Source organism: Thermobia domestica, chromosome 17 (genome assembly GCF_964235325.1).
Source record: "Thermobia domestica chromosome 17, izTheDome1.hap1.1, whole genome shotgun sequence".
NCBI classification, from domain to species: Eukaryota; Metazoa; Arthropoda; class Insecta; order Zygentoma; family Lepismatidae; genus Thermobia; species Thermobia domestica.
Genome location: NC_137470.1, coordinates 92,145,419 through 92,158,230, shown reverse-complemented (window position 1 = coordinate 92,158,230; position 12,812 = coordinate 92,145,419). Strand labels below are relative to the sequence as shown.

At 36.6% G+C, this 12,812-nt stretch overlaps 1 protein-coding gene across 2 annotated transcripts in view; it reads left to right on the top strand.

Annotated features, from left to right (window-relative positions):
- gammaSnap1 (gamma Soluble NSF attachment protein 1) overlaps positions 1 to 12,812 on the top strand; it is a 75,401-nt gene that overhangs the window by 38,045 nt on the left and 24,544 nt on the right. For both annotated transcript variants that reach the window (XR_014128838.1, XM_081743666.1), the window contains exon 6: positions 4,409 to 4,479. Coding sequence is in view for 1 of the 2 variants with exons in the window: in XM_081743666.1 (XP_081599792.1) it covers positions 4,409 to 4,479 (71 nt within the window). In the remaining variant the exon portion in view is untranslated. The remainder of the gene's footprint in view (positions 1 to 4,408; positions 4,480 to 12,812) is intronic.

Below are 12,812 nucleotides of genomic sequence, written 5' to 3'. Positions count from 1 at the left end.
GAAGTGGTCACGGGTTTGATTTTGGTCAAGGCATAAAATTGTCTGGGTTGATCCAGCGTCGTAAGGCAACTGAGAAGTCAAATTTGGGAGTAGCAAACTCTGATCTATGAATCCAAAATAGATGTAGTGGTGCTAATGCGCTGTAGGTTGTGTAGCCATACATTTCTGTTGGGTTATTTTTTGTTAAATAGTGAATACATCGAATTTTCCTTTCTTGTTGGATCAAAAGATCCAGAACAAGCTGGCCCAAAAGTAGGTATACACCCCTGCATTGATCAAGTATAACATTCTAGTTTATGGGTTCATTTGCTTCGGCTGTTCCGAGCTTAAGCAGGGTGTCTACTGGTCATGAAAGTCATGAAAAAGTCATATATTTTGCTTAGTGGTCATGAAAGCCATGAAAAAGTCCTTTATTTACCCAACTGGTCATGAAAATCTGAAATCTCAGAGTATATTTTTATACTTCATACTTTTATACCTCATACTGCATGTACTGAAACAGTTGTATCAGGTCAGTAATTGTGAGAATTTCCCCCACCAGTTAGTGCTGGCTAACTGGTACTTTACTGTCTTCCTAGCTGCTCCCCATTCAGTAGGTCTTATCAGTATGTTTATGTACGCTAATTTCAAATATGACACGATGGAAAAGAATTGTATATTTACGTAATCAGTCTTTTCTTGTAAACGAAAATTATAAATGTAGAATTCAGAGTACATAAAACGCAGATAAAAAACCTAGCTGAATGTAACGGGACTGTTCACAAGATTTTTTTAAATCTATAGAACCTGGTAAGCCTTAAACCCATACTTGAACCGCAATTAAAAATTTGTTTACTGCCTTTTAAATTGCTCTTGCATTTTAAAATTAGTTGTCAGCTAATCGGCATTATGTACATTAGACAAATAAGAACATAATGTGATCTTCATCTTAACCGATGCACCACTGATGGTAGAGGTTTATTATTACTAATGGTAAATTGTTATCGCCAGGGTCATGAAAATTTGAACAAGAAGGTCATGAAAAGTCATGAAAAAGTCATGAATTTACTTTCTGGTATTCCAGTAGACACCCTGTTAAGATATAAGTAAAATCACATTAGGAACAAATAATAAAGAAACTAAGTCTACCTGATAAATAACAATAAGAAATTATATAAAATACAATGAGCTGATCAGTATGGTACTCTATACATACTTTCGGGCCACCCTGTATATTTCCATCAAAAATTTTCTTGTACGCCTTATATCTGGAGAACTGCATATAGTGTTGCCAAACCCAAAATATCACTTAACTTAGTATGATGTGCTTATTCCGTAGAAAGTACGAAAACTCGATGTAGGGCCGTTCAAAAATCTTGTGGCCTCTGATCCAAAAATTAATTATTGGCCAAGATCGCAATCTTTTCATGCATTTTATTTTAATCATTCGTAAAATTCTTTGTTTAGCAATATTTTACACATAAAAGGGGACATCACGGATCACCCAAATTTATAGAAGTACATAAGTATAGAAGTCTTAGAAAACATTAGTTTTAGTTTTTTAGAATCTCCAAAATTTAAGGACGTGCCGAAACATCCCTCTCGATATTTAACAGGGTACATCATTGTACAATTTACCCGTGCATCCATCCATAAGACTAAATGTTGGAATAAAGCTTCATCAAAGAGAATAAATTACGTGAATGACCTACCACGTGGTAAAATGTGTTAGTTACTGTGTTTTTCGTAATCTTTTACGTTTGAAAAGAGACAAACAAAACCGACGAAACTTCAGAAATATTCAAATCCGACATCACATTTACCAATATTTAACAATTCCCAAATTTAAGGGTTGGGTCAATGTACCCGCTCAAAATTTGAAACGGGAGCATCAATGTACTCATGTCTTATGAAAGAGAATGGACCCTTATGTCAGTGGTAGAGCGTTCACCTCTGGTGCTTGAGGTCCCGGGTTCGATCCCAGCCCCCGCCAAGTGAACTTTGTGGTGGACAAGCATCGTGCTCGTGGGTTTTCTCGGAGTTCTCCCGTTTCCTCCCACTTTCTTCATTCCACCATTTCATTCATTTCTCATCATCACCGTCTCCTTTAGCCTAACCGGCATAACCGTGGGACGTAAAACTCAAAGATTTCATTTCATTTTTTCTTCCATAACTACTATCATCAACTACCAGCTTCATGTATAATAACTTCCCAAAATTGAAATCTTTAACGCTTTAGGCTAATTCTTTCCATACTCCTTCCGGTTTTGTTTGTCGATGTGTTTTCCCGTTGTCATTACTTTATTTCCATTTTTCGTGGAGTGTTGTGTAGTTATTATTTTCACAAATTTGTGAAACATTTACACTGTTAATATGCATTGAACTACTTAAAAGCAAGTAATCAAGGTACTTGAAGTGAAAACACGTGAAGGGTAAGGGGAAAAAAACAAGGAATGGCCATATGTATGCTTTATCGGATACTTTATCCTATCTGTTGCTGACTCTTGGTACTAATTGACTGTATATGTATGCATGCGTAGATGTAAAAATATCCATGTAAAAAGGGGCATAAGATTTGACTAACCCTATTCTTTTTTACGCAGTTTTCAATATTAAAACACAGTTTTCTCGAAAATATAGTTTTGAGATATTCCTTCTTTTTTTTTTCCCCCTTACCCTTCACGTGTTCTTACCTTGTTAGTCAACAAAATGACAAAACACGAGGAGTTGTCTCTAGAAGTACAGGGTTAACAATCGCAGTTTTTGCTTGGGAAGTAGGGGTGATAAAGATAGGTCAATAACTTGTGTTCCTGGCCCTTTACTGTCCGATTTCTACTTTTACTCTCTTGAGAGGAATTTTTATTCGAAAGGTAAGTCTTGTAACATAGAAGAAAATCATGGTGATGTGCTCGTACACCACTGTATATTGTGGCACGGAAATTCGCATGATACGACGTTTCAAGCTATTGTATAAGTTGCACTTCAGGTCATTATACATGTTCCATCTGTGGCTAAAGGTCTGAATTTAGTTTCTAATAAGCCAGTTGCCAGCTCTTGAGTCTTATGCAGCCTTTCTGTGCCATAGACAAAAATATTTTAAGTTTTATGTCTCTATATTCAAAAGTATTTGTGTTATATTACATAATAAAGTACCTTTACTTTACTTTATTATGTAATAACAGCGACTGATTCTTTATATGAATACATCGAACTAGTTATAGCGGACTTAACGGAAGTCGCGTGACGTAATGCATGAAGCAGCCAATACTAAAGATTCCATTGGAAAGGAGTTCACATGTAGCGACGTGCTTTTTTTTAAGACACTTTCGATGAACAAATAGTAAACATATAAAATCAATATTAGTCAAACACATGGGCTTACGCACTACATATAGAACTGTTGATCGTCGAATTGTTGGGGCACGTAGAACCTTATCACTTTGTCAACCTTTTAACTGTGTAATAACTTTGTATTGCAGAAGAGTCTTTTATGGTCGTATAAATTCCAACTTTCTTCACCACTGCCATTCTTACACACTAATTGTAATTTCATCTTGCGATGTCATTGCTGCGCCCTATGAAATGTTTTATTTTCTTTGTGGAAAATTCAACAAAAAAAGTCATTGTCCATGAACATTAGGATTTAAAATGATAACTTGGAGTGTCCTCCGTTTATTGTTTCGTCAGATTACACTGCTACGAATATTGCTGCATTGTAGGAAGTTACAGCTCATAATTTCGGATAGAACTACTCCTTTCTTCTAGTTAGTTCATATGATATGTATGGATCCTCTTGCGCGTTTCAGTTTAAATCAACTCTTTCATTTCTTCACTTATTTCAATATGACTTACTTACATTTTGCATTTATAGTCGTTTGCTTTAGCATACAAGAAATCTTAATGATACATTAAACTGAAGACGGCCCATTTTCGCATTTTAAACAGCAAGAATACTATTTTTAGTGTAATCTAAGGGGAAATTTCGTTGTTAGTGTAACTTGCGATATAATTATTTATACTCCACCAAATCACTTGACGTAATAGCCCTTTGTGGATCTGAGCCGCTCCATCTGTGAGCGACCAGCTGAACTACGTCCACCCTAGAGACGAACACGTGGCGTCGCCCTGTCTGTAAGAGGCGTATCAGGAGCTTTGTAGACCTACTGGTTGTCACATCTTTTTATTCACGTGACTCCCCAGTTTCCCTCGCGACGCTAGGTGGACGCCGAAAATTGGAAAGCACCAGTCGGGAATCGAACCCGGGAACACGCGGACGTGAGTCCATCGCTCTAACCACTACACTACGGTGTCTCCATTTATTTCTACTAGTCCGTTGTTATCTGAAGATACAGTGTTTATGAATTGTTACTTCTTGGAAGTGTGTGCAGTTCAGTTTGCGTTGTCTAATGTATCTTTTTCTTAATTTCAGATCGAAGATCGACCTCGACAAGCAGCTGAATTCGTTAGTAAGGTCGCTCGAATAATGGTTAAGCTCAGAATGTACGTAAAAATTTTTAAATTTGTGAAATATGTATTGGGTTGGTGCTATAGAAACATCCGAATCACGGACAAACAGATGAAAATTACAATGCCTAGTTAATCAGGGTGGTCTTTGGCTGCAGCCATCGTCAGTTAACGGTTGGGTTCTATGACGAAGGAAGTCCTCAATCGCCCGGTCATCAGTTACGTTCTTCCCTGCCGAAAACGAATCGAGATAGCAAAAGAGGTGAGGGAGGAAGAGCTTCATACTGCAACTCACGGAGAGTCTGCGCTATCTCTTGAGCGACATATGGGTGTGCAGCATAACACAATGTCTTTTGACAATCGATTGATACTTGCGGAAATGTTCGCGGTGCATTTCATGGAGTCCAGCACCCTAATGATCCTCAATGAAGGCTCTCCTCAACAGAAAAAGAAATGGTGTCCTCTCATAGACCACCGTACCACCCACATCACCACCATCTGTGCGTGTACAGTGGTGGTCTGGGAAACCATCATGGATGATGATAACGATTCAATCACTGTTCGGGCCATTTACGATTCTCGTAGCGGATCCATTTTTCATCAAAAGTGAAAATGCTATGCAGAAATTTACTCGCCTGTTTCGTATACCCAAAAACCTGTACACATCCAGATGGCAATCCTTGGTGGCTGGTGTCAACCCATGTGGTACCCATCACTCGATCTTCACCTTAACGATTGTTCGGAGGCGTCAAACGGCAGTGGTATGGTGTATACTTAACTCGTCTGCGGCTGCACCGACACTTTTCCGAACGGTAACTTCGACGATGTTCCTGAGGGATTCATGAGAACGTGCTCTTGGTCGGTAATTGCGGGAATAATTTTTCAGTGTTGTGACTGTCATGAAATTGAACAAAGCAGCGGCATATGGTGCGTTTATTTACCACATCTGGCCTAAATGCACTCTTAATGTTTTCGCACCTGTGCGTGCAATAGTCCCAATTTGAACTTGTAAGGAGAAATCATTCGAAATTTTATGTCCCCCATAAGGAAGAATTGCCACAAGAGTGGAAAGAATCAATCATTCTTCTAATTCACAAGAAAGGCGGCAAAACTGACTAATAATTATCGAGGCATTTCTCTTCTGTCAACGTCCTATAAAAACCTCTCAAACATTCTATTATCAAGATTAACCCCATACGCAGATGAAATTATTGGAGATTATCAGTGCGGATTTAGACGAAACTGATCAACTATCGACCAAATATTTACAATTCGACAATTACTCGAAAAGAAGTGGGAATACAATACCCCGGTACATCAACTATTTATTGATTTAGAAGAGCAGCATTGTACAACGTTCTTACAGAATTTGGAATACCGAGAAAGCAAATTAGATTAATTAAGATAATGTTTAAATGAATACCAAAGTAGTCCGGGTAGGAAACTTTTTGTCCACGAGTTTTCACGTCGAGAATGGCCTGAAACAAGGAGATGCGTTGTCGTCATTATTATTCAACATTGTTCTGGAATACGCTGTAAGGAAAATCAAAGATAGCAACCGGGGCCTACAGTTGAATGGGGTTCACCAGGTTATGGCATATGCTGATAATGTAAATTTAATAGGGGATGATAGGAGAATAATAGAAAGAAATACAGAGGTCTTATTAAACGCTTGCAGGGACATGGGTTTAGAAGTAAATGCAAAGAAAACTAAATACATGGAAGTGTGTCGGGATCGTATTACGACAAATTATGGATGCGCTAAAATATCTAATAATACTTTTGATAAAATGGATACTTTCAAATATCTAGGATCAATATTAACAGACGAAAACCATATTCACGAAGAAATTAAATGTCGACTAAAAGCAGGGAATTCGTGTTACTATTCAGTTGAAAATCTCTTGTCATCGCGAATTTTTTTCGAGGAATTTGAAGCTTAAAACATAAAACGATAATCATGCCTGTTGTTTTGTATGGTTGCGAAACATGGTCGCTTACTCGGAAGGAAGAAGATAGATTGAAAGTATTTGAGAAGAAGATCCTGAAACGAATATTCGGACCCAAGGGAAACGTGAATGGCGGAAACTTCATAACGAGGAACTACTTAATTTATACGGGTTACCAAACATTGTTAGGGTCATCAAGTCTAGGAGGCTCAGGTGGGCAGGTCAGGTAGCCAGAATGGAAGAAAGTAGAAACGCATTCAAAATCTTAACTGGAAAACCAACCGGATAACGACCATTAGGAAGACGTAGGCGCAGATGGGAGGACAATATTAAGATGGATCTCCGAGAAATAGGAATACAAAGTAGAAACTGGATCCAATTGGCTAAATATAGAAGTGAGTGGAGAGCTTTTGTGAAAGCGGAATTGTACCTTCGGGTTCCATAGGCCATAGAGAGAGTTCATATTGCACTTTCACACAACCCTGTTCAACAACACAGTGGTTCCTGACTTATGGGCACTCCATCCATATCCGTACATGTACGGAGTTTATGACCACGGCTTTTCCCATTGGTTTCGTTACAAAGTGGTTTCCCAGCAAAAGTAAAAGCGGATATTTCAGTCGCACCAACCCTATATAAGTTTTCTTATTAAAATGTTGATCTTTGTTTAACCATAGTAATCAGTTATTCATTTTATGTCCATCGTTTAGTGTACATGTTGGCAAGTTTTTGCAATTTCTTTCAAAATATGAGCTATTTAATTACTTCAATTGCACTCCAGGCAAGCAATTATGGAAAATTGTTGAAATAACAGATAGTGTAAATCTAATTGCTGAATAACCCGACTCCCGATCCTTCGCTTATCAGGTGGATACTTTATTAATTTAAGTTTCAGTGACACTGGTTCTCTGTCTCTCCATGCTTCATTCCGTAAGACCCAAATGAGCAGCCATAGCGAGCAGTTTCGTAAAGGGAATCCATTACAGTGGATATTTCGATTACGCGTATTGGGTTCAAGAGATCCGGGTTCGATTACCGGTGGAAACTCATGCGTTTCGGATTCTACGTTAAACTTGTAATGCTCCACTTGTGTGTACAGAATAGATTTCATTAGTGGTTATGTGTTGCTTTATTTCTGTGTTGTTCATATGGCTATTTTTACTCTGTTGATGTTCTTACTCCTGTTTGCTGTTTTACTGTTTGATGTTACAACAATTTCATCAATATCGACATGTTCCGAATCTGCACCTGTAAAATTGCATGAAGTTAATGATGATGCGAACGAACATTGGTGCTATCCATAGATTACAGAGGAGAAAAGAAAGAAATGAATTATAATAATAGCTTTTGAATCCATCACGAAATGATTTGAATTCATTGATAATTGAAACAACTATATAATAATTTTTGGATTAAATTGCTCCATTACATACTAATTTAGAACTATGGAAAGAAAAAGATTGGGAAGAAAACTGATTTTAAGTATAACAAGGAAGGTGACATATTTAACTACTACTACTTACGTCAGTAACGTTAATTTTGCCAATTTATGAAATACATTGAGGTGGAGTACTTGCTTCAACGCGGCAGGATCCTCAATTGATTTTGGTTTTACTTCTTATATTTTAGTACTTCTATGTGGCAAGATGAAACTGCAGGGTATCGGTGTTTACTCTTTCTCTCTCTTTATTTTTTTTATTTTTTATTTTTTAATCTTTCTGGAAATGTTGAATATCTTGCAAATAGGCCTAATGGTACTGAAAAATTATATACACATAATACGATCGTTGTTTTCGTAGATGACTAGACTAACTCCATATTATTTGGAAATACTAAATAATTATTACATGGCATACGTTAATAATAATAATGACTATACAGTGTGAGTTTTTGACTTCTAAACTAATAGGTAGGAAACGCTGAAATGGTGAAGGAGGCAAATATTGAGAGAAGGAAATTCTCTGATATACTGTGCAATACTATCAGATTAACAGTGTTGCCAGCACAACATAGTTTTTTTTTTTTTAATATATATATACACATTAGATTATTACATATTTCAAATGTTACGGAAAAGCTTACAATACCACATTTGTAAGTCGATGTTGCAAACCAAGGACGTTATTGTATTACACACATCCACATTTTGGGACCGTCTACCACAGTATCAACATAACCAAGACGGCGTAATGCACACTCGAAGTACCTTAGTGTTGAATACTACGATAGTGATATGACATTATATTTCAATTAAATAGGAAGAGAGTTACAGAAAGGTTTGAAAATTTGACTTTGTTTTTTCGAAAGCCTATATTTCTAAAAGAAATAATTATTTGGAGCCTTATGCAGAGTCGTTTTGACGTATGATTAGCGCCATACTAAGGGTTTGACTACAGTATGGGTATCAGAAATGTGTTCAGAATCTTTGATTAGCAAGTAGTAGTTGACTAATTTAATCATATGTGACTTAATTTAGAGCAGAGGGTACCCTGGTTTAGCCACAATAAACTTACATTATGAGAATACAAAATGCAATTAATTACCTCTCTTTCGTTCTTTGCTTTCACTTCATCGGGTGAACTAGAACTGTTTCTTAAAGTGAACGCTAAGAGATGAGTAGAAAATGTCCAGTTTTCTGAGGGATACATACAGCTAATCGATAATTTATCTTCCTTATAATTAGAACATAATCTTTCTATTGTTAATATTGACTTCTACTTATTCCTGTCATACATACAACTCGCAAAAATGAATAGATTAATTATAATCTGATTTCGTAACTATTTATAAGTTCTGATGTCAAACCATAATGAAAACATTTCGTATATTTTCATTTTTACAGACTACGCATGCGCATATTTAGATTTTCATAGTTGCCATATTTATCTTTCTCACCTGTTGCATTCAGGTTATATTATTTAAATGCAAATCAACTTCTTAGCTGAACTCCAAGTAGACTTTGAATACCAAAAAGTATACCCTCCTTAGTACAGAGGTAATACGACAGTAACTAATCACGTGACTAATGCTTGATTAACAATTTCTCTGTGAATACCTCTTGGTTACAATGTATGAAAGCATCATTTTGCCGTTTACAGTAAATTGACATCTCAAACCATTTCAGAGATATTGTAAACATGGATAAAGTTGGTAACACTATTTAAAATGGCGTATTTGTAGGAAATGATTTAAACATTTGTCGCTTTTCTTTGATTTTATAGCACTACAAAATAGCTTTTGGTAGTCGTAATTACAGGTTCTCGCAATTTCATAATTTTAATCAGAATTGCAAACTGTACCCATGTTTATCATATCCCTGGAACGGTTAAAGCAAGTTTTCTCAATCTGCTTCATATGACAACCTCCTTTTATATCACATTCTTTTGCCTGCTACCCCTGTAAATTATTTCTGTATTGTAATAAAAATTTTGATTATTGCTTTTGTCGCGTATAGTTGTATAGATGTGTGTACGCTTTATATAGGAATATGAAGAACAGTTCAACAATAAGTGTGAAAATTAAATTATATCTGTCAAGTTATAGTAGTGTTCCCTCCAGATTCGTGTAAAATTGATTCAAATGCAAATTTCCCCTCGTTCCAATGTGTATTGTGCTAACTTTGGGGGCCCATACCGGTAATTTCTATATTTATGGTCCTTCATATATCCGGAATTCAGTCATACACTACTATAACGCTAGGACACAAAGTTGCTTTTAGTTTCTTTACATGTAACTGGACATTAACGTGGCCATATGCAAAGCAAAATGGATAAAGTACTGCTTCTCTGACACATGTTACCCACCCCGGCCGCCATATTGGATTCAGCTTTCGGTTTTCAAATGGGAATAGGTGCAGGTGATACATCAAATTTATGTACAATTTTCTCGGAAATTCATTGGTGTACTGCGTTTTACCGTAGCTTGTACCGTTTGCAATATATTGCATGTTAAATGTCAGGCATTTCACGAATAGTGAACCAAATAGAAAGTTGTGCAGTGCCCCATGTGTATATGTAATCTTTTACGTGATTTATCGTTTACGAAATATTCTCTGAACGTACATACATATAGACACACAGACGTCAGTACGGAAGTGGTAGGTCTTCACCCAAATGGTCGTATCTGGATTTACATTAGCCATTTTGACCGTAACACTATACTTCCATGTGATACTATAACATTGAAATAATAAGTCACTCACAGAAATGTAATAAGATTATGACACTAAAGTTGTAAAGAGTTTGTTTATACCTACTGTATTTTTACAGTTAGAAATTGTTTTGATTTGTCAACATCAAAAGCGTAAGCATAACTTTGAAATATGTGTTCGCGAAGTGCCTGGAGGAATTTAACATCAATACTTTCCAAACGGTACAAGCTACAGTAAAATTCTCCACACCAATGAATTTGCGAGAAAATTGTACATGAATTTGATGTATCACTTGCACCTATTCTCATTTGAAAAATTAAAAGTTCAATCTAATATTGCTACCAGGTTGCGTAACATGTGTCAAAGAAGCAATACTTTGACAAATTTGTTTTGCATGTGCCCACATTCATGTCCAGTTACATCTAAAGAAACTGAAAACAATTTTTTTGTCCGAGCATTGTAGCAGTGTATGATTCAATTCTGGATATATGAAGGCCCATAAATATGGAAATTACCGGTATGTGCCACTAAAATTAGTACAATATGCATTGGGCCGCGGAGAACTTTGCATTTGAATCAATTTTACACGAATCTAGAGGGGACACTTCGCGAATGTACCTTGTCAGTTGTGTTCTTACTGTGATCGAGGCTTCCAAAACTTGCATGTTTGTAATATTTTAGCATATCTAGTTTTTAACACTGACTAATATACTATTTTCATCGTACAAAATTTAGTGTACCGTATTTTATCTATTATTTTAAAAGTTGTACGGTTGTTTCAATGTAATACATCCTGTAGAATCAGTATCCCATTAAGTAATCAAAATGTACTATACAGGGTGTTTCAAAACAACAACGACAACATTTTGGAGGTGATTTCTGACAGCAAGATAAGACAAAAAGTATAGACCCGTAATTTCGGAGTTATATGTTGCCGAAAATATGAAAAAGTGAATATTAAATGTCCATAGTTCCAATACTATGGGACCTACAGTAGGCGAGTCAAGACTTTACTTAGGAACTAGTATGTGCACTATCCAAATATCCATGTTTCAGAATCCTGCAGTACTTTCGCAACAATTTTTATAGAGGTACTTGGTGAGTGTTTCAAATTATATGCCCGTAGCCAAACTCCCACTATAAAAATTGTTGCAGAAGTACCAAAGGATTCTGAAACATGGATATTCGGATAGTGTACATACTAGTTCCTAAGTAAAGTCTTGACCTGACTACGGAAGGTCCCATAGTATTGGAGCTATGCACCTTTAAAGTTCATCTTCTCATGTTTTCGGCAACCTATAACTCCGAAATGACGAATTTCTGCCCCCAGGTTGGTCTATACTTTTTGTCTCTCTATTAGGAATCACCTCCGAAAGGCTGTCGTTGTTGTTTTGAAACGAATCTTTTGAAAGTACCAACAGAATTGAAGCAATGGTAATATATAGGAACAAATATAGATAATTTATAAAAGTGTAATGTAAGCAATTAGATCAGCGAATAAAAAAATAAGAATACTACGAATGCGTAAATAAATAATTAAAAAGTACTGTGAATGATTAAATAACTAAGTAAATACTACGAATTAGTAAATAAACGATAAAGAACAATTAAGTAAATGAATAATTTTTAAGTAATTGCAAAAAAATATTAACGAGTACATACAGAGTGTAATTAAAGTCTCTTTCCATGGACCAACTTTGTTATAAGTGCAGATAAGGATAAAATTAAAGAGAACAGAGTTGCTAGAAATGATGTTTTCAATCTAAAGTGTTGGAATTTTTCCAATCCGTTCAGCAGTTTGGCTCTACACTGATGGTCCCCTCAATGGTAATTGAAAATGCAACGCTGAATCAAATCACGTATAAAAACGGAATCCGCAGTAGCGGCAGAGAAAGCTACTCCGTAAAAATTTGGAATTAGCACTCAAAGTGTTAAGAAACAACAACATAGTGTCCTTTCGTGGCTGAAGGGCTAACGGACGGGGTCCCGCATTCGATTCAATGATAAGGGCACTTACCTCCTATTCGAATCCGAGTGTGGGCCGTGGTTGCTGTGGTAGAGCGTTCACCTCTGGTGCATGGGGTCCCGGGTTCAAACCCTGCTCCCGCCAAGTGAATTTTGTGGTGGACAAAGACCGTGTGCGTGGGTTTCTTCGGGGTTCTCCCGTTTCCTCCCACTTCCTTCATTCCATCATTTCATTCATTGCTCATCATCACCGTCTCCTTTAGCCTCGCCGGCATAACCGTGGGACGTAAAACTCAAAAATTTCA